The sequence below is a fragment of the Dipodomys spectabilis genome, unplaced genomic scaffold, assembly GCF_019054845.1.
Source record: "Dipodomys spectabilis isolate Male_0828 unplaced genomic scaffold, ASM1905484v1 ptg000054l, whole genome shotgun sequence".
Classification (NCBI taxonomy): Eukaryota; Metazoa; Chordata; class Mammalia; order Rodentia; family Heteromyidae; genus Dipodomys; species Dipodomys spectabilis.
The window spans coordinates 19,427,255-19,449,983 of NW_024870731.1; the positions used below are offsets into that span (position 1 = coordinate 19,427,255).

General features: G+C 40.5%; 1 protein-coding gene across 1 annotated transcript in view; it reads right to left on the bottom strand.

Moving 5' to 3' along the window:
* Positions 1–22,729, bottom strand: part of Nek10 (NIMA related kinase 10) — a 163,321-nt gene that overhangs the window by 11,649 nt on the left and 128,943 nt on the right. The window contains exons 31-32 of the mRNA XM_042680289.1: positions 9,450–9,550; positions 1,963–2,073 (exon numbers count right to left, since the gene is read on the bottom strand). Coding sequence (XP_042536223.1) covers positions 1,963–2,073; positions 9,450–9,550 — 212 coding nt within the window. The remainder of the gene's footprint in view (positions 1–1,962; positions 2,074–9,449; positions 9,551–22,729) is intronic.

The following is a 22,729-nucleotide window of genomic DNA, read 5'->3' on the forward strand; positions in this document are numbered from 1 at the left end:
GAGAGAACCAGAAATATAAAGCAGATTAAAAAAAACTACTTCAAACACAACAGTGCAAAAGTGTTTCGTGCATAGAGCCAGGGGAATTTGATTGTAGACAGAGAAAATTGAGGACAGTTTTTATGGGGAAGCTGACTTCTCCATTCGGTGGTGAAGGACAGAATTGCTTCAACATCAGACTGAAGGTTAATTCTTTAGCACACAGGAGGTGAGGCTCACTTCCCCAATCAGGAAGGTAAACACCTGATGCTCTAACCCATCTTCCTGGCAGCTGAGTTCGCCTGGGGCAGTGGTGGATGAACTAGGCCTCCCTTCTGCTGACTCCCTTCTCCCGGCTGAGGGTCCGCACTGGGCCCCCCATGGGCTGTTGCCAGCTTATAATATCAGAGAAGGAGACCATAGCATCCTTCATCAGAGAGTTTAATTTACCTCTGAACCCAGCTGGGAATAAGGGATAAGTCTGTCTCCCTGAGCTCGCTCCTCTGACCTCCCAACCACCTCTACCACGCTGTTCATCTCCACTTTGCTTTCCCAAACTGGAAGAGACAGAAGGGCTCTAGTAAGACAACACAGAGGAGGAGAGCCCAGGACGGTCCAAGAAAAGGAAATGTTCTTGCTGTAGATTAAGGGATGTACAATCAACCCCAAATCTGTGTGACAAAGAAGACTTTGGTTGGCTTTAAGGACTTGAACTAAAGGACAAGGACGGATTGAGGGAGTGGCAGAGCAAGTCTGTGTGCCTCAGTTGGCCACATATGCTTTCATCTCATAAAACTGGGATTTCTGCTACCGGAAATCTATGCACACTGGATTATTCTGAATGCGCCTTTAATAAGAATAGAAAAACCAAGCAGTGGGTGAGCTTTTGTGGAATATCTGAGCTTCTGTTTTAGAAATATATTTGATTAGGATTCAGGATAGAGTAGGTAAGTGAGTGTGATCAAACCAGTACCTGCCTCTGCTTCTGTCTCATCTCCTCAATAGCTATGGTGCATGGCCACATTTGCCAACCCACATTGGAAGGCAATCCTGCCCTCTAGCCTCTAATGAGATGCATCTTGGTCTTGCTCACCAGCAGCTATGTTTTCCCTGTCTCCTTTCAGGATGGTGGAGGAGCATCATGTATGTGGGTGTTGAGCCACAAAGCAAGTGCACAGTTCCATTTACTGACCATAGAGCCTCATACCTCTTCAATGATGAGTGAGTTTATGCTTCAGAATAGATCCATTCAAGGAAAAGGAAACTGCCAAAGGAAAGTTCATCGGCAGAATGACTATGCCAAAGTTTGAGGACAGGCAAAAGCTTCTCCCAAAATGTGCAGATGTTGGTGAGTTTTTCAGAGAAAGAAAGGAAGCTGTGGCCACTTTCGGGCAAAGGGATTTCCTCTCACAAAAATTGTGCTACACAGAGGTTAAGAAATGACTTCCTTTCGGTCTGATTGATTTAGCTATTAGTTTCTGTGTGGATGAATATTAGCAAAACCCCAAAATGGGAGATTTATACAATAGCAAAGATGGAAAGAACTTTAGAACTATTTCACTAACCCTCATAAATGATCAAAATATGGCCTCGTGATGAACTGACATCTTCAGGGAGGAAAAGCTCAATTTAGAAGCTGTGTTAGACTGTTCTATTAAATATTAAAATGAAATCCTAAAACAGTCTAAAACATATACATACACCTTAAAGGTAATTTATACTGTTTTGATAGTGGGATATACCATCTATTCTTAGGGAAACATTAATCATACTGAAAGGAAGTCTGTTAGTCATCTAAAAGTAATAGTCACAGAAATAAAGATGAGAAATCAGAGTCAAAGACGTGCCCTCAATTTGGTGTCTTAAGGAGGAACAATTCTCTGTCATAGAGTATAGAACTTAAGGTGCAAAGTAAAGAGGCACCAGATATAACTCTGGGTATGTTCTTGTTGGCTGAAGGATTCCTTTAAACTGGATACATACCTTTTTAATTTCAGACTTCAAATTACAAGGGTTACTCTGCTGGCTGAAGAGGGATTTCTTGAATCTCTCTATAACCCTTCTTTTCAAATTGTGATGCAAAGCTGGAGGAAGCTATATAAAATGAAAAAAAAAATCATTATAACCAAAATCTCAACATGGCATCTCTAACCACCAGAAAGCATCCACTAAGGGCCACTTTAACAATAGTCACTCAAGGAGACTGAATAAGAATTGAACGCTTATTCCAAATTAGCCTGGTATGCTATCATTTTTCATCCTATGATACAGAAGGAATAAAATATACTGCTTTCTATTTATTTATCATTGTGACACTTCTAGGCATTACTTTTCCTGTAACAACTAAATCATTTACTAATTGCATGCACACACAAAACTTTGCAAACACAACCTTGACAAGGAAGTATGCTTAATCAGATGTTTAAGTGTTCAGGACCTCCACACCTTGCCAAAGGCCCCAACTATGGCCCTGGTGCTAAAAGACCTGTTGCTGTAGACCAAGAAGCAGAGACCTGCACCTGTTCATAGAGAACTACCTGTGAGGCTTCCTACAAACAGCATCCAGACTGAACTGGGGACTAGTGGTAATGAGCAAGATAGGCTGGATTTGTGCTCAGTAGAGACTGGTCAGGATAAGTTTTGAGTTAATACGTAAGTAGGGATCACTGGTAATGGGATGGAAATAGGGATTTCAAAAATCTAATTTGAAGGGCTTTGCAGGTTGGATCCATACAGGAATTAAAGATTAAATTAAAGATCCTGAAAGCAGGGACTGATGCAGTGAAGAAAGAAGGACAATGGGGTAGAAACAAGTCTGGCATCATGAAGAGTTCTTGGGGCTGATGCTATGTTTCACTTGCACCATGGAGAGATCTTGACAAGAAGGGACAGGTAAGCAAAAATATGGCTAAGTGGGAATACAAATGCGGGGTTGGGAACTCTCATGATTGAAAACAGTGAGAATATAATTCAAAGCTCACATCCAACGAAAGAAGTGCGTGTCAGAGGATTCTGACTCCACCTCCCAGACTGCCCTCCAGTTAAGGTAGTGTTAGGTGAGTAATTGGGGACAATAATGAGGACTTGCATCCTTCTAAGGATGAAGCAATTTGGAGCCAAGGTGTTTTCTCCACCTCTGTCCTCCCCTCCTCCGATGGCTGCTCTAGATGACGCAGCCACAAGACAGAACAGTGCCACCTCACCAGCCCAACTCTGAGCCAGAAATAAACATCCAAAGTGCCACATCAAAGAGAGCTCAGGGGAGCATTTCTTAATGCAGCAAAATTTATCATATCCTAACCAGTATGAGGAATTTGTTTCTAACCACTCAAATTCCATGAAAGATGAAGATATATAGATATAGGTACAGATATAGAGTAATAGAAAAGATTGATATTTGGATGCCTGGGTTTATAACCAAAGAACCACTGTTCATCATCCCAAACCTGGTAGAAAGCAGGTCTTGTTATGGAGTACTATCATTATACAACAGAAGAAAATGATATGAATTGGAGTGTTTTAAAATGCACCTGTGATCCTAAGGCTTGACTAAAGTCGGTTTCATTCATCTTCTGAGATGTAATTGGACTGTTTTAGAGATAATGAACCCTTCAATATGCTTTGAAAGGTTTTATAGTTTGGCAGCACTGACTCTCTACTGACCTTTCCTTTACCTTGATCCAGATCGCATCCATTTCTATAACCCCCCAAAATAGTCATAATTGCTGCACTTTCACATGGAATAAGAAGGGAAACTATGTAATATGAAGGGGAGATATTCTCAACATGACTGAGCAAGATGGGCATCATCACCACTGAGGATGAGAAAGGAATATAAATGGGGGGGGGGGGGTGTGTGAAAGAATGAGTTAAATGAATTACACTTGAAACAGGCATTGAGGGGGAAGAATACGGGCTGACCTTCCTGGCAAGGGGGAAGGGTTGTGATAATCCCAATACAGGGAAAGAACCTGGAGTGACTGGATTTAGTAACTGCTGTTTTATACCACAAGTTGCTGCTTTCCTAATCTAACACCAGAGGGCAGTGGTGGCCCAGACCATGTAGCTGTGGCCCAATGTGATTGCAGCGTGGATGTCCAGGGGAATGGCCTTGCCCCAAGGGCTACAACAAACCTTTGAAGGTGAAGCATCACTGGGCTCAGAGCCCAGTTATCAGCACAGCTGAACTCAGACACTCTGAATCCTTGCTAGTTCTTTTTTTGGGTCCAGTCGTGGGGCCTGAACTCTGGGCCTGGGCGCTGTCCCTCAGCTCTTCAGCTCAAGGCTAGCGCTCTACCACTTGAGCCACAGTGCCACTTCCGGCTTTTTTTCTTTATTGCTTATGTGCTGCTGAGGAATCGAACCCAGGGCCTCATGCATGCAAGGTGAGCGCTCTACCACTGAGCCACCTTCCCAGCCCAGCCTTGCTATTTCTTTAACGCACTAAGCCTCTTGCTGACTTAGAAGTATGTTTACTATTCTTGATGTCCTGAATTCATTGCATAAAAGTTCATTCAAGTAAGTTAATGTTTAGTCAACTTAATACTCACACATGGGACAGTACTAGAAAGTTATTGCATCCTACTGGAGTAATTATCACTACTGACCTTACGCCATCTTTATGCCATAATTTAAACTTTTACAGGGAATGATGATTCATATATAGCTTAATTGTAGCTGATGCAAGTATAACTATACATGTTATATATATATACATATATATATATATATGAAGTGTAATATTGAGTAGAGCATCAATATCTATCTTCATATATGCTGGGCACCATGATAACTCCTTTATATTCATTATCTTACTCTCCCACTCCACAAGTATTACTTTATAGGTAAGGAAGAGCTTAAAGACATTATATACAGCTGAACCACAATGGCTCATACCTGTATTCCTAGCTACTTAAGAGGCAGAGATCAGAGGATCATAGTTCAAGGCCAGCCCAGGCAGAAAAGTCTCAGACATTTCATTTCTAAAATGATAGACAGAAGGCTGGGCTGGAGGTATGGCTCACATGGTAAAGCCCTAGTCAAATAATATGAAGCCCTAGCTTCTAACCCCAATATCACCAAAAACCACCACCACAACACTGACAAAATACATTTTATACAATATATTTCCCGAGCAAGTATTTATTCCTAAGAGAGTCTAATTTATTCCTGAAGGCATATTTATTCCTGAGGGAGTATAATTTATTTTGCTCAAGATTCAAGTAAACAAGATTCTCGAAAAAATAATGTCTTCTTCAAATCACTCACCTGAAAATTGGTATATGTTTTATTGCACCACACAAAGAAGGAAAGAAAGAAAATCTGATCAGTATATTTTCTACTATAATATATGGCTTCTTCGGGGGGGAAAACTGAATTTTTCTGCCCAAGAACACATCAGCAAGTCATTAGTAGTTCACAGGGCTTTATTTCACAATGGCCTACATTAGTATCTTCTTTTGTTTTTTTACAAAGTTATTTGGACACATTTCTACTTAACAGGAGATTTCTCTAAAGGCCAAAATAAAATGTGCTAAGATTATCCTGAAAGCAAATACATAAAATGTAATACAAAGAACCACATTTGCAGTCCCTGAAAACAAGGGTTTCCCCGGACATTTCTTGCTGTGCTTCATCTCGCCCTTGCTGTTAGTAAGTACCCAAGAGCTCTAGGAGAATGGGTCGTCCTACTCTCCCAGAGCTCCTGAAGCAAAATCCGGGTTTCACTGAGATGGTTTCCAACTCAGGGCAGCACATTGCCATCCACTTCTATTTTCTGTTGGCAACAATTATAGTTGCTACCATGCACACTTCAGAATCTCTGCTACCAAACTTCCTGCTTGTTCTCTTGGAGATACTGACTTTTGAGAACTTGTTCCCGGCTGAAAAATATTTATTTAGCTGGGTGCAAGGTGACTTGGACTTATAACCCTAGCTACTCTGGAGGCTGAGAACTGAGAATGAGTGTTGGAAGCCGGCCCAGACAGGAAAGACTGTGAGACTCTTATCTCCAATTTTCCAGCTAAAATCCAGAAGTAGAGCTGTAGCTCAAGTAGTACAGCTCTAGTCTTGAGAGAGAGAGAAAAAACCCTAAGGGACAGAGCCCAGGCCTTGAGTTCAAGTCCTAGTCAGTATTGCCCACACATCCCAATGTAAAAAAATGAATTGGAGGGAAGGGATAGTAGGGGAAAAACAAAGGAGGGGGTAACAATGCTCGATAGGGGATGTACTCATTACCTGACTTGTGTAACTGTGACCCCTCTGTACAGCATCTTTACAATAAAAAATATTTTTTTAATTTTAATTAAATGATCAAAACAGTAAAGAATCAAACCTAATGCTTGTTCTGACTTGCATGTCTCACGTAAGCAATACCTAAAAGGTAACAGCATGTGTTTTAATAACAGTATCTACTCAAAGGGAGAGGTTGGATTCCAGCGATGGAAATAAAACCCCAATTTCATTTTAGCCTACTGGCCTTAAGATTATCATTCTAGTTTTGATGACAACAGTCATCGGTGAAGGAAGTTCGGTGAAGGAAGAAGGATTTTTAACATCCTGCCTTGCAAAATAGTTGCTTTTAGGTGACGTTCACAGATCTGTCTCCATAGTAACTGGATGGAAAGACCACCAACCAGACCAAAGCAAGTTTTCCCTGCAAGTTCATCCACTGGTTGTCAGGAGGTTCAGAGCCAACACCTAGTGGAAGTAAGTAACCAAGTGTGCAGGAAAGAAGGATGCTTTTTTATTTATTTGTTCTATCAATGCAACATTATGGCAAGTTTTCTTTGCCATCAGCAGGGAGGAAACCTGACCTCAGTCTTTAACCTGTAGCAAATACAAACACACGATATGTAGGATTATATGTTCTTCTTTTATCATTGACTGTCCCAAGCATGGTGAGTTCAAGTTCCCAGAGAAGAATCATCGCTGCCATGAACTTGGTGGTATTCTGGAAACACACTCTGAAAACCGCAGTAGCTATGTCTGAGCTTGCAGCAAGGAATGCAACCTTGCCAAAAATATGAACTCATTCGTTACAGTGGCAGTTTCAAAAGCACAATCAGATATTTACAGTGGTTTTGTTCTTGCTTTGAAATACTTTGAAAATTGGTAAATAAATGGAATACGTCCATTTAAAAGAAGCATTTTAAACATAAAAATTATGAAAGTCTTATTTAAAGTTCAAAAGAATACTGCTCCCAATTAATGGTTAATAGTTGAGGTAACTAAAAATCCATTTAAAGATATTTCTATAGCACCAAATTTAAGAATATTCCCCTCCATATCAATATTTAAATGTGAATAAATTTTAATGGAATATATTTATAGATATGGCAGATCATATTTTCCTTATTATTAACCAAGATCCCTCCCCCATTGTACTCCTTACACTGTGAATGTCTTTCACTTCAGCAATTCTATGTAAGTGCTTAAGAAAAGGTTGATGCAGGACAGTGGACAGCACTGAAGACTACACAGACTGTGGTATGGACTGAACCCTCTTTGTGCCCTGGGGCACTTAACAGAAAGTCACAGTCCGAGACCCGAAAGAGTCCATCGCAGAAGCACCTGTCATTGCCTGCCTCCGTGGTAATGATATCTGGATAATGAAATGCAAACTTTTATCAGACAGCTCACAAACTTTAGTGCCAACACTGCACCCAGTTCCCCTGTGAAAGAGAAAAGAACTGAATTCAAAACTTGGAGTAAGGATGTCATGTTGAACACAGGTAAAACTTTCAATCTTGAAATCCAAGTCACTGAGCCTTTCTTGTTAGTAAAAGTAATAACTTCTGATTTGAGAAAATGAGACTTCCTGTGGTTAAATAATGGATGAGAGCATCCAATTCATTGAGAACAGAGGTCTTCAAAAGGGATCCTCATTCCTCATGGGACTCCCAACAATGAGTGCGAAATCTATGCTCAAAGCCAAATCACCACATGATTGGGGGGGGGGGGGGGGAGGTTATACACCAAATTGCAAGATTGTGCTTGCAAATCAGCAACAACCTGGAGATCATGTGCAGAAGTGGAATCTAAGGATGTGAGGCCAAGAAATGCCATTAGATCAGACTAAATTCATCAATATAGGTGTGCACACCAGAGATTGGAGATGATACGTCAGTTCATACAGATGAGGGTGCAGATTAATAGCTTGGTTGACTTGTTTTGAACACTGGACTATATTTGGGTAGTCCAAATACAGTCCATGTATAGACTCCATATATAGTATGGAGGTAGCATGCCAGAGCTTCTCAGTCATGTGGAGGAAAGAACTGAAAGGCCTAGAGAAACAGGAACAGTAGTGTGGATTTACCTTTTATAACCTGCATAGTCTCTCCCCAACTGAGATCCAGCAAAGGTACGCCTAGTAAAGTACTGACAAATACAATTGGCATGAGCCCCTGTAGCTGAGCCAGAAGTAGAGGAATGGCCCAAGTGGTAAAGCATCTGCCATGCTCAAAGAAGCCAAGCAAAGAGCTCAAAGCCCTGAGTTCAAGCATTAGCCCTGCCATATACACACACAAAGTTTTGGGTTCTGTCTTTTCAGGCTGGGGCCTAGGGCGGGGAGGGGGGGAAGAGGAGAGGGTAGAGGGGAGGGTAGTCATGGGATGGACAGAGCCAAAGTCTCTATTACAATATTCCTCAGGCCACTGGACCTGTGAAATTCAAAGAACATTGGTTCTTTGAATATTAGGGTAACAAAATATGTTTTGTTCATACATATTTCTCAAGTTCCTGACATATGAAAGGCACTTGATAATTATATACCAAATGACTGACTGCATGGATATACTACATAGACATACAACCTTATGCTTGAAGATAAATAGTTATGCTTTTGTCCAAATGTCTGCATCTTTTTTGTGGACTTTTACCATGTGTACCTTTGGTGAATGACTATTTAAGGTTTTTTTTTTTTTTCAATAGGTCATGTTTTGGTGAATGATAATTGAAGTTGTTTAGCACTGGACAAATTCCGTCAATAATTAATGGCTACTTTCTAGTGTCTATGAGTCACTGAGATTTATAGCTAGTAAGGCTTAATAATCATGGATTTCATGTTGGTTTGGCTATCATATCTCTTATGGGATCCGGGTATCAATTCTCAGAATTAATGAAGGGGACATTGTTTTACTTTCCTCCCTGTGGCAAAACTGCTTATGGAAAGAGAAAGCCAGCTCTGTTCCTATTCTTCATTCCCACATTGCAGGGCCACTGTAGGAAATTTCCATTTGGGCTGGGCACTATCAATGGCAGAGGTGATTAGAAATCCTGGGAAAACCTGATATAGTTGTTTCATTGCCTTACTGTGCTGATGGGCCAATGTATCCCATATCTATGTAATTGGTAGGAAGGTGACAAGTATTCACTCCAGTTGTCAGTTCCACAGATATCCAGGTCAACAAAATTGCCATCAAGTTTGCATTTAAGATAAAAAGGCAGTGAGGAGCCAGAGCACTCACCTGTGTGATGTAGATGACTTTGTGCAGCTGAATTAATATCTGCTGGATGGGGTCACTGATTTGGCGCACTTTCCTCTGGGATACAGCAATTCCTGCAGATGCTGCCATGACAAATTCTGCAGTCAGTCAAGTTCTCTTATGAGCAAAAGTGGTAGTAAAAACTAAAGAAACATTTTGGGAATTTTTTTTCATTTTCCAACTTCACATTTTTTTTCTTGGGTTAATAGAGATCTATACTATGAAGGAGTCTCATTGTGTTGTTTTCATACATATACATAATGTACTTTGAACAAATTCATCCTCTAAAGTACTTTTTAAACAAAGACCTCATCCTACCAATGAGACAACAAGCACAGGCCCTGGAATGAGCAATTATTTCCCTTCATGTTTCACATTTCTAAGTAACATAACAATGAAAGATTACTTGTTACTTAGATATTTTGCCTGCAATTACACATGACTACCACCAGGAGTCAGTGGTGCCTTAGAAAATGTGGCCACTGAGCCGCCATCTCAGACAAAGAGGCTAAGAAGTTGCAAATATTTATATTTAAAATTCTATAACACGGGGAGTCCCATATGCTTGGAATTTCCATTGCTTTAGAAAAGCTAAAGTATAAGAAATATTCACTTAGGAGTAAACAGCTCCTGGCTTCTGTCCTTGACAATAAAGAAATCTCTGTTTTCATCCCTACAAGGGAGTCACTGAAGGAGATGAATCATGTTCTCCAATTACTGAACTATGCAGGAGATACTGAGTAGTATGTTTATGTGCAATTTGCACAACTGCTTAATTAGTTTTAAATATCAAACTTATCCTCACTGACATCTAAGCCTCAATATTCTCCAGCTAAGTATATGGTTTTGAAATGTTTTGATGAGCAGTTCCTCTGCTCCAAAAATCCATGTGAGATTACCTTTTCCACTTGCCATATCCTATGCCTCCCTATCAAGGTGACCTAGTGCAAGTGTTACCCATTCAAGCAGCAAGTGCTTCTGTGTACCTGTCACCTGCCAGTCTTAGCTATGTGGGTCCCACAAACGTTGTGAATCCTGTTTTTGAGTGCAGTAATGTCCCCCACAAATAAAAGTTCTAAATTATTTCCCAAAAAAATCTATAACACCTGAAAACTAATTTGTATCAAAGCTATAAAATGCAGATGACAAACAGGATGTTTTTCAGAGCAAAGAAACAAAAATCCTCTTGGCTAGAATGAAGTAACTTTTGAATCCTTGATTATTACAAGTCATAGCTCGCATTTCCAGACATCCCCACTGTAAAGTCACATCACTGTCACAGTTTCAGGCTAACTGGTGTCAAGTTGTAGATGTGTGTTCCCCTGATGTTATATGCCGTGGCCACAAGTGTCTATCCTTAACCTGGAGGACACAGAGCTTTGATCCCCATCAAAAGCCCTCTGTTTGAAGTCCCCTCTGTCTCATGCTACTTGCAGAGCACAGAGGAGAAATTGAAGAGCGTCTTCAGATACATGGATGTCTGTCACTTTCCCTCGGTCTCTTTTGCCCTTTTCCCTTCACACTTTACTGCTGGCATGCTTTCTGCAATACTCCTCCACCTACTTATTTTCCTTTTTAAAAAGTCCCTAATCCTGCTGGGTTTTGGTGGCTCACACCTGTCATCCTAGCTACTCAAGAGGCCCAGTCAGGAAAGTCCAAGAGACTTTTATCCCCAATTAACCACCAACAAGCCACAATTGGAGCTGTGGTTCAAGTGGAAGAGAGCTAGCCTTAAATAAAAAAGCTCAGGGACAGTGCCTAAGCCCTGAGTTCAAGACCCGGACTGGGGGCGGGGGGCGGGGGGGGTGGGGAGGGGGCGGTGCGAGTTCTTAATCCTACATTTTTTCATTTAACTTTATTGTAAAGGTGATGTACAGTGGGACTACAGTTACATACATAAGGTAATGAGTACATTTCTTGTCGAACACTGATATCCCCTCCCTCGTTTTTCTCCCACTTTCTCTCCCCCATCTGACTTCCTCCCTCCCCCAAGTTGTAAAGCTCATTTCCAACATAATGTCTTGTTAGTATCACTGTTGCATTAGTTCACCCTTGGCCCTTTGCCTCACTGTTTTGCTACCTAATCCTACATTTTTACCCTCTACCAAACATTGCGCCTATATAAAATTGAAGAGAATAATCATTGCTCCAACAATAATTAAGATTTTTTAAAAATTATTTTATATAGATATTTCTGAGAAAGTTTGCATATTTTACTAAGACATTTTCAAAACGTTCAAAGAGAAAATTTAATGTGGCCATTTAAAGAGTCAACATGTTTTATGATAATCAAATGAAAATTAACAGTATGATACAATAAAAATAAACATCCTCTTATGGGTATCTTTACTAAGTTGGTTGAAAAACTAACACCCAAAATAATCTATTTCTATATCCTCTATGTTAATAACCTATGCAAATGTTTGGAAGTTAAACAGTCTACTTCTGTACAATGTGTCTAACTTCTTTAAAGTATCAAGTATTTGGTCATCTGGTTTGATAAACTGCCCCTAGGCCAGGTAGAAATATGTGAGAATGTGAAAAACATGTTAGAAAGAACTAACATAACTATCAAACAGAAAACAGCCCTGGCATGGTCAACTCCAAATATCCATGGGCCACATGTTTTGAATGATGCTCTTTGCAGAGGTAATCCTGAAAATCTAATTTGTCTAGAACCAAAACAAAATGTAAAGGGAACCACACTGATGTTGTTAGAGAAACATTAACTTCACATGTTCTGGAAAGAGAGAGCTTATGTTTTAAGTATTTTTATGCTGATTGGTTTTTGTGACCTTCATAGCTTAAAATCCTAGCTGAGCATTCTTAGGTTTGCAATGGCATCTCAATGGACCGCAACACAGGTTTGGCTTTACCCTTGACATAGCATGTGCTCATTTGTGGCCATAAACACAAAAACAGAGAGTTAACTAAGATGGCACCTTCTCAACTATCAAAGATGCAATTTGACTTAAAAATTATTTGTAAGGCCTGCTACCAGTAAACCTTTGACTTCTGAAAATAGTTTGCTTGTTTTCTAAAATTTCAATTGCAGATGTTTAGTTTCACATTTCTCTTGTAAAACAATCGATACACACACACACACACACACACACACACACACATACACACATACACACACACAAATGTATTTTATAGGTAAGGGCTCAGGTCTTTGCAGACTTCACTGAATAATATATTCTGGTTTATTATCTTGTAGCACATTATGATAAATAAGGAGGCTGCCCATATCTGATACATTAAAACTTGATTTAGACTAGATAGCTACTACATTTAAACTACAACTCAATTTTTTTTCTTTCATGCATTTGTTTCTAACGCATTTATAAGATTATTTCTTTGTTGCCTTGTATGTCCCTCCCCCACAGTATAACCCCTGCTTTCACTGTATTTGATGTCAGTATAATAGGGATACAGGTGGACCCATTGCAACAATGAGAAGTACAAGTTGTCATGTTGAAAACGAACTTTACAACTTTGGTGGGGGGGGAGGAGGACTGGATGGGGGAGACGGGGGAGGGGGAGGATGGGAAGGGATGAGAAGGGGAAACAAAGGAGGAGGCTACAATGCTTGATAAGAAATGTACTCATTGGGCTCAGTGGTAGAGCACATGCCTTGCATGCCAGAGGCCCTGGGTTCGATTCCTCAGCACCACATAAGCAAAAAGAAAAAAAGCCGGAAGTGGCGCTGTGACTCAAGTGGTAGAGCGCTAGCCTTGAGCTGAAGAGCTGAGGGACAGTGCTCAGGCCCAGAGTTCAGGCCCCACGACCGGACCCAAAAAAAAAAAAAAAGAAAGAAAGAAATGTACTCATTATCTTACCCACCTAATTGTAACCCCTCTGTACAGTATTTTCACAATAAAAATTAAAAAAAAATAAATTGATTGATTATACTGTACTTTCCTAGTTGGCTAATATAGAGTGACAACTTCATTGTTTTTCTGAATTTTCTTTGCTAAAAATCATGAATTTTTACATCAGATCTTATTACTCTATTTGCTCACTTTTTCTCCAACAAAGAAATTTATGAATGCACTGTGTCTTGATCAGTGTCACCTCTAAGTATCATGAAGTGTTTGACAACTAGAGAGAAGAAAGTAGAGTGGAGCTCCTTGAAGAAGGGGAAAATACTTTGCTCTGCTTTGGAGCCGTATCCTGGGGAAAGACTCCCAGATTGACGCTCACCAACTTCGCCACTCACGTGACTACACAGGAGGCTCATTGTGAGCCTCGGGCTGGGCGATGAGACTTTCAGTAGGCCTAGGACATGGCTGTTGCGTCTGTGCAAAAAAAAAAAAAAAAAACTAGTCAGCTCGGTGAGGGCTGCACCTGGCTTGGGCAGCATGTGATCAATGGGAGAGGGGGCCAGGGACCAGCCACATAGGATAGAGAGAAGCCACAAGGAGATGGAAAAGGTCGGGAGCTAAAGGCAGACTGGACTAGAACCCAGTCTCTGCTGAGTACAGCTGCAGGGCTTCAGGTCAGGCACAACTTCTTTGAGCTCTGGTTTCCATCTGAAATGGAAATATGATAGAAGGAGCAATAACACGAAAGGGCTGAGGTTCTGTGTGCCACTGGGGGGAAAGGGGATTGGGGAAGGGATCTACAATGTGCAGTGGCTGTGCGGAGCCAGTCATGGAGGTCACTGAAGTCTGGGCCTGAGAGGCTCAGTGTATGCCATCTGCTCTGGTGAATCTTGTCTGTCCCCCAAACTCATGCAAGACTTCAATCCCCGTATTCTACAATAACTGTAAAAGGGTGGAAACCCATCCCAGGGCTCATGATGTGCCAGTGACACACCCTTAAACCTCTGAACCTGTGAGCAATGGAAATCCCTTTTATTTTTTTTTCTTATTTTTTATTTTTTTTCTCGGTCGTGGGGCTTGAACTCTGGGCCCGGGCACTGTCCTTCAACTCTTCAGCTCAAGGCTAGCGCTCTACCACTTGAGCCACAGCACCACTTCTAGTTTTCTGGTGGTTTATTGAAGATAAGTGTCTCATGGACTTTCCTGCCCAGGCTGTCTTTGAACCTCGATCCTCAGATCTCAGCCTTCTGAGTAGCTAGGATTACATGCGTGAGCCACCGGCAACCTGAAACCTCTTTTGTTTTTATGGTTATCCTGCCTTGGGTATTTTAGTATAGTCATGAGAAGCTGACTAGTAGAAAGTCCTACCAAGAAGAGAAGAAAGTGTCAGACAAGTAGGGGGCTTGAACATGGGGTATTTCCCACAGCCAACAGGAAGTTCCACACTCTATGAGGCAGGAATTGCTAGGACAGGACTTGACTGTCTAGGCCCAGTTCTCTGTGACCCTCCACCCTTGTGGGATTTCCCTCTGGATGACAGGAAGCAAACTCAGGAAGCAAACCCCCTGCTCAGGCAATGAAGTCCTTTCATTTGAAACTTCAGAACCATGCAGTTGAAAGGGCAAGGCTGCTTTTAAGTCCTTCTCTCTGGTATTCTGATGAAATCTCTTTTATGTGATTCAGGTTACATCTGTTCTGGTTTCAGTGTGTGTGTGTGTGGTGTGTGTGTGTGTGTGTGTGTGTGTGTGTGTGTGTGTGTGTGTGTGTGTGTGTGTGTATGTGTGTGTGTGGTGTGTGTGTGTGTGTGTGTGTGTGTGTGTGTGGTATGTGTGTGTGTGTGTGTGTGTGTGTGAGAGGGCCCCCCAGTTCAAAACTGCTATCTCTTCAGTAATTCCTCCATTATATAAAATACAATCTCAGGACTTTTCAAGCCTAAACTGCTAGAAATGGCTGCATGAAATACACAGCCAGTATATTGTGCGTGGTTTACTGCAGTATTGTTTCCTACCCTTGCTTTTGACTCATGAGCCTCCACCATTAAGCAGCAGAGGGTGAGGTTCCCATTGCCTCAAGAGAGGAGGCAGGGAAGAGTCAGGGATGCCAGGAGTGAGTTCCTGGGCTTCTTTTTAAATTTTATATTGCTATGATAAAGGTGATGTACAGAGGAGCTGCAGTTACGTAAGTCAGGTAAAGAGTACATTTCTTCTTGGGCAATGTCATCCCTTCCCTTGTTCTCTCCCAGTTTTTCCCTCCCATCCCCACCTACAAGTTATATGGTTCATTTTCCACTGCTGCATTTGTTCACCCTTTGTCCCACCATTTCTGCGACCCCTTCCCCCACACACACACAGAATCTGGGCTCCTTTTTTAAAGCAAGGTTCTACCAAAGGCTGAAAGATTCAGAAAGACTGTTTCTGAACACCCTTCTTCCATCTTGAGTAGTGAAGAGGAGGAAATCCAAAGAAATGATACCACATCACAGCTCACTCCTGGCAGTCTGGGGTCGAGGCAGGCCGGAAGGGAAAGCTGGTTGACAGAGCTCATTCAGCTTTGGACAGCCAAGTGTGGAAGGCTGTATTTTTTTCCCACCAGGGCCCCCAGCATGAGCAGCAGGAAGAGCTTTCCAGGACATCAGGACAGACAGATCCTCAGCATTTCCAGTGGCCTGCTAGCCCTTCCCACCTCCCTGAGAAAGCACCATGACACTACCAGAGAGCCGTGCTGTGGAGATCTTACCTTCACGCTAAGGTGACACAGCCATGTGTGGAAACGTGGATGGGGTCTGGACTCAATTAGGATGGGGAGCACACTCAATAACCATGCTCCAAAGCCCCAGTACTACATCCCAAATGAAGCCCAAGGATCAAAAGTGTCACCCAGGTGGGACAAAAGAAAAGAGCCAATTGTCAAGTTGCCTTAGATCCATCAAGCAATGATAGCCAACCATTGCCTGTACACTCACAGATTATATTTCCTGACAGCAATCAGTGTAGCTACTCAGTTCAGTTTGGGGCAAGTAGAGAAATTACATTTTCTTCCTGAGTTTGTGCCCTCAAAATAGCACCTGCACTGAGTGTAGTCCACAGAGCTCACTCTTCCTTGCTGGCTCAATTATTACTTACATAATGATTACCATGACTAACCAGTCATTCTGCTTCCCTCGGTTCTTACCAGAGGGAATTTGTCTTGCTCTGGAAGTCAATTCTATTGATGAAGCTCAGATTTCTCAAGAGAATGTCATTCTGCATGTAAAGGCTAACGAATCAAACTAGAAGGAACAGAAAGCGAAATTGAGCTTTGCTTCTCCCCAATTACATACTAGAACTTGGTCGCAATCTAATGCTCTTTGATAATATCACAGTAAATTTAACTATCAATCTACTCCAATAAAGGTTCAGGCAGTTTAGAGCAGATGTTCACCTGCAGAAATTGATATACTGGGATGGCTAAAAGCCTGATGAAGTTAATACAGTTTTATTGTCCTGCAGAAATTTCATCAGTCTTATGCTTCACTTAGCCATCGTATATCATCTTTTCCTTCTTGTCTACCTGTATAAGTCCCTGTTCTAGGTGGACCCATTGCAACAATGAGATGTACAAGACGTTATGTCGAAAAATGAACTTTACAACTTTGGCAGGGGGGGGGGGAGGGGAGGGGGGAGGAAGAAATGGTAAGGGGAAACAAAGGAGGAGGCAACAATGCTTGATAAGAAATGTACTCATTACCTTGCCCATGTAATTGTAACCCCTCTGTACAGTATTTTCACAATAAAAAAAACATTAATAATAAAAAATAAAATAAAAATATTGGGTTAAACAGAAAAAATAAATAAATAAATCTGTGTTCTAATTCTCAGTGGCTCTTTGTCCACCAATTGGTTCTAGCACTAATGGATTAAATAAAACCTGACACCTGCTGAAGAATAGCAATTGTGCTTTTCTTTTTACTTCAATATAAGCAGTTATATAAATAAAATGTAATTGATACTATCTAGAACATACTCAGTGTAGGAAATAAGGTCAATGGTGGTCCATATTCAAGACAAGGCATCTGACCCTGAGTGAAAATTTACTGGGAGCTTGCTTATGGACAGATTTAATGGCTTACTGATGTGACAATAGTAAAGTCCATGCACCAGGAAGGCCTCTAGACAAATAGAGCAGGCAAACAGGGCAGAAGGAAAACAAGTAGCAGGGGAAAAGGATGGACTACCTTACTAATGAGAAAGCGAGTAAATATCATGTATATATGCCAGGAAACACAAACCCAGGAAAGCCTCCCCACCACAAGAGAACAAAAAGGGCAGAGAGAATCATAGCCCTCTTTTAAAATTCAACCAATCTCAAGAGGTGCATATGTTAAAAATTACTCAAAAGGAAATAATAAAACTTAGGCAATGGTTGGGCAGATTGCACGCCCCGTAGTAGTCAGCCAATGAGGAACCGGAGGAAGAGATCTGTACATTAAGGAATAAACAGGCTGTTATAACGTCTTCATGTGTGCCTGCCCACCCAACAGCCTTTCCTGCAAGATCATCATTAAAGTCTCACTTATGCTGCATTTCATGTCTCCGAGTCCTTTCTTTTGAGCTTGTATCAATATGTTTCTCACACACAATAATCTGCTGAACCATACTAAGGAGAGGTGGTCTCAGCCATACAGGATAAGCAGTGACCTGGACAGAAGGAAGAGGTGTCTTGTTGTTAGATGACTCATACAGCAGCCATTAGAGAATGGTTGGCCTAACAGCCTAACTTAGTGGTTTGATCACCTTTTTTTTTTTTTTTAACAGTCATGGGGCTTGAACTCTGGGCCTGGGCACTGTCCTTCAGCTCTTCAGCTCAAAGCTAGTGCTCTACCACTTGAGCCACAGCACCATTTTCGGCTTTTTCTGTTTAGGTAGTGCTGAGGAATTGAACCCAGGTCCTCGTGCATGCTAGGCAAGCACTCCACCAGAGACACCTTCCAAGCCCATCACCTTTTTTTTGTTTTTGAAAAAAGTCAACTAACACAAATTCAATAACACATCCCAAAATTAACTCCCTCTCAGGTTAAATATACACTGAGGTTCCCAAGTAGAAACTGACTGATAGATAGATAGATAGATAGATAGATAGATAGATAGATAGATAGATAGATAGACTCATGCATACATACATACATACATACGTACATACATAGGCAGGTATATAGGCAGACAGACAGATAGACAGATAGGGATATATTTTGCTGGCTGCTGCACTGAACATTTCTATAAAGTAATATGTCAGCTACGTGTTCATGTATGCAAGATGTCTTGGTTCCTGTACAAAAGACTTTCCATGAAGCTCAGGATCTCATCTTATTGATTGGCTCATCTGTATCCACCCTCAACACTTAGTCTGTGTGACAAACCAATTCAATTAGCTTCATGACTCTGAAACTACTTGTTAAAATCCACTAAAAATCATTAATGGTGACAAGCTGGGATTTGAGAGCCAAGCTTTTTTCCATTCAATTATTTTTACACTGTGCTACAATCATCACCTGTCTTGCTGACAGCCCTCTTATGCTGAACCTTTCAACCTCTCCTTCCTTTAGCCCATCCTCCAATGCAGAAGCGCTCAGGGCAGGGAAGCAATCTGGATTTAACAGCTAGTTTCCTTTTTTACTTAGCTTGTATTGAGCCCATTAACCAACTTCCATAAGACTGAGAATCTTGTTTTAAAAACTGCTCTGGGTGTTAATGGCTCAAACTAGTCACCTTGGTTCAAGACCAGCCCTACTAAAAGAAGTCAGTGAGATTCATCTACAAAACTGATTATTTTTTTAAATCTGGGCTGTAAAAGTGGCACAAGTGGTAGGGTACCAGCTGAGCAAGCAAGATGAATGAGTCCCAAGGCCTGAGTTCAAAACCACAGCACCACCAAAAACAAAACACAAGAAAACAAAACCATTCCCTACAGAGATTATATAAAAAAATCTGAATCTCCAGGTGGCACCATTTTGGGACCTGTTACTGATTTCTTCAGGGCATGAAGACTTAGGAAGCAAATCAGCTTCCTAAGATTCTTATCTGAGATGCTGGGGAAGAGAAGCAGAATTGAATTGCAGATTGTTGAACTTTTTGGTACTTTTATGTGTACCTAATGAGATACGTTGGGGATGGAACCCTAGGCTAAACATAAAATTCATTTACATTTCTATATGCATTAGGCACATGGCCTGAAGGTAATTTTACACAATATTTTTAGAGTGTACCTAAATTTTGACTGGGACTGATCATATGAGGTCAAATATGAGTTTTCTATGTGTCAGCACTTTAAAAGTTTTACACTTGAAAGCGGTCCAGATTTTGGATTTTCAGATTAGAGCTGCAAGGACAAGCAGAAGTTATAACTTATTTAGTAGTAGAGCTGCGTGAGTTACTCAATAAGTAGTTTTCAAAGGCATCATCTCAGAGGACATAATCAAGACTAATACCAAGTTCTATATGTACATACATATACGCATATCTACATCGATATATCACTATATATACAACTTCACTGAAGATGCTTATAATCTAGTTGAGAAATATAAATAACACATTCTCCCAACAGAAATACAGAAAAGTTTATAATTACATACCAAATTATACAGTATAGACAAGTATTATTAGAATTTTGCCTAAAATTTCATAGGCTGAATGACAAGCAGAAAAAGCTACTCACAAGAGAAAACCTATATTCAGAGTCACTCTGACAATTGTGAGAATTAATTTGACCTACAGTATGCCAGTATTTAACTAGAAACTAAGCTACTAACAGTTGACCATGTAAAGACAAGGTGGGATATTAGCTGCACTCACTGAAATATTTGGATGAAACATCAACTGCTTTATTTAGGTCTGACCTTTATGAACAAGAGATAAGTGTAAAAATAGAACCACAGTCATCCAAGGGGAGAAAAAAACATAATTAAGAGGCCAGAAGCCATGAAACAACAATTTCTCCTGAACATGCAGAGCAGCCTGAGTTTCTGCATACGTGTTTGTTGCCTGGATGTCAAGTACTGTCTAGAGGGGAAAACTGAGCAAGGAATAGAAAAATGTCAGTGCTGTTTAACAGTTGGCCATGCTGTTAGCTGGCATTACATTTGCATTTCAAACTTGGGGTTTGACCTGTACACTCCAAATTGTACATTTAACCTCACTAATAGTGTTCCTAACATTCTAGTACACATCCATGACAGTGCATACATTTCCTGGGTTATGTTTTGTTGTGATTTTAATTTTCACAAATCTATATCATCTCCCTTGCCTCAAGAGAAAAGGGTATTTTCATATACAACCAACCCTAGAGTTTTTCCCACTCAATATATTCAGCAATGTCATTTGAGTTAAAGCAATTATGTTAACTATAGAGACCACAGAATCAATCTCTTATTTATGCATGCTTATTATTTTTACAGTACCAGGGACTGACCCCCAGGTGGTTATGCTTCCTACTACTTGAGCTATACTCCATTTAGTTTTTAATTTGGTTTGGTTTTGGTTTTTTTTAGATAAAGTCTCACAGGACTAGTGCATAGCTTAAGTGACATGGTGCTTGTCGAAACAATCAGAAAGCTCTGACTTTAATCCCTAGTGCTGAAAAAAATACCATAATAGGAAAAATAAAAAATCGAGAGTCCCACAAGTTTTCCCACTCTCTACTTCAGTTGATTGTCTCTGAAGAACTGAATTCCCCAAGGAATGGGGCACTCACAGAGCCTAATTTTATGCTGTAAGTGTGTTGAGCATAGATGCCATGCTGGAAAAGGTACTCTCTTTCCACGATGTAATCTCCTGATTACATTGAGAATTAAGTTCTAGTACAGTATGAGGATATCTTCACCATTTCACAAATACTAATGTTCTTTCATAACAAAGACAATAGAGCTCAGGACAGCAACATCTACTTAGAATTCAATGGTGTTTTTCTTAGATTTCATTTATGTTTAGAACTTTCATCTATATATAGCAAGTGATACTATACTGTTTCCCATTTATAGAAATAATATATACTTCCCTGTAAATAAGTTTGAGTTGATTTATTTTTTAAAGTGTGTTAAAGGCAAATAGTGGGAACCTGGGACCCAGTGTGTCACACCTAGAATCCTTGCTGTTCAGGAGGCTGAGATCTGAGGATCATGGTTTAAAGCCAGCCCAAACAGGAAGGTCCATGAGACTCATCTCCAATTAATCCAGAAGTGGCAGTGTGGCTCAAGAAGTAGAGTGCTAGCCTTCAGCAAAAGAAGCTCAGGGATAGCATCCAGTCCCACAGTTCAAGCCCCAGCACCGGCAAAAAAAAAAAAAACCTGGAGAAATAAGAGTACAAATGGTTCTGCTATAGTGAAGTCTGTGTAATAGTATTTCACCAGTTAGGAAAATGCTGCTAAAATAATTAATATTAAAGATGTTCATTTGTTTGATTCCATGTTAATTATTGTTAATGTTTTTACCCATGCAATAGAGTAATAACTAAATTTCATTTCTGTTGACTGGGAACTACAATTGGTTATTGAATCGAAGAATATAAGCAAAGAATTTATTGATAGAATTTAGTGAGTATTAAGAGGTAGGCCCAGCAAATGACATAGCTAGCAAGATCAATAGAAAGCCCACGGACTGGGAGAAGATCTTTACTAGCCATACAACGGACAAGGGTCTCATATGTAAAATATACTTGGAACTCAAAAAATTAAACCACCCAACAACAAATCCTCAAAGAAACAACTGCCCAATAAGTAAGTGGGCTAAAGACTTAAAGAGAAGCTTCTCTGAAGAAGAAAGAAGGATGGCTAATAGACACATGAAGAAATGTTCAACATCCCTAGCCATAAAAGAAATGCAAATCAAAACAACATTGAGATATCACCTCACTCCAGTTAGAACGGCAAAAATCAAGAACTCTAACAACAATAGATGCTGGAGGGGATGTGGACAGAAAGGAACCTTACTTCATTGTTGGTGGGAATGTAAACTTGTTCAACCACTTTGGAAAGCAGTATGGAGGTTCCTCAAAAGACTTCACATAGAGCTCCCCTATGACCCAGCAATCCCACTTTTGGGCATTTACCCTAATGTTTACAAACAAGACCACACTAAAGCTACCAGCACAACTATGTTTATTGCAGCATTATTTACCATAGCTAAGATATGGAACCAACCCAGATGCCCCTCAGTAGATGAATGGATCAAGAAAATGTGGTATATATACACAATGGAATTCTATGCCTCCATCAGAAAGAATGACATTGCCCCATTTGTTAGGAAATGGAAAAACTTGGAAAAAATTATATTAAGTGAAGTAAGCCAGGCCCAAAGAAACGTAGGTCCCATGGTTTCCCTTATTTGTAATATCTAGTATATGTATGAGTCAAGCGGAAAAGGTCAGATAATGTGATGTCAGGAAAATGAACCCTTAGATGTG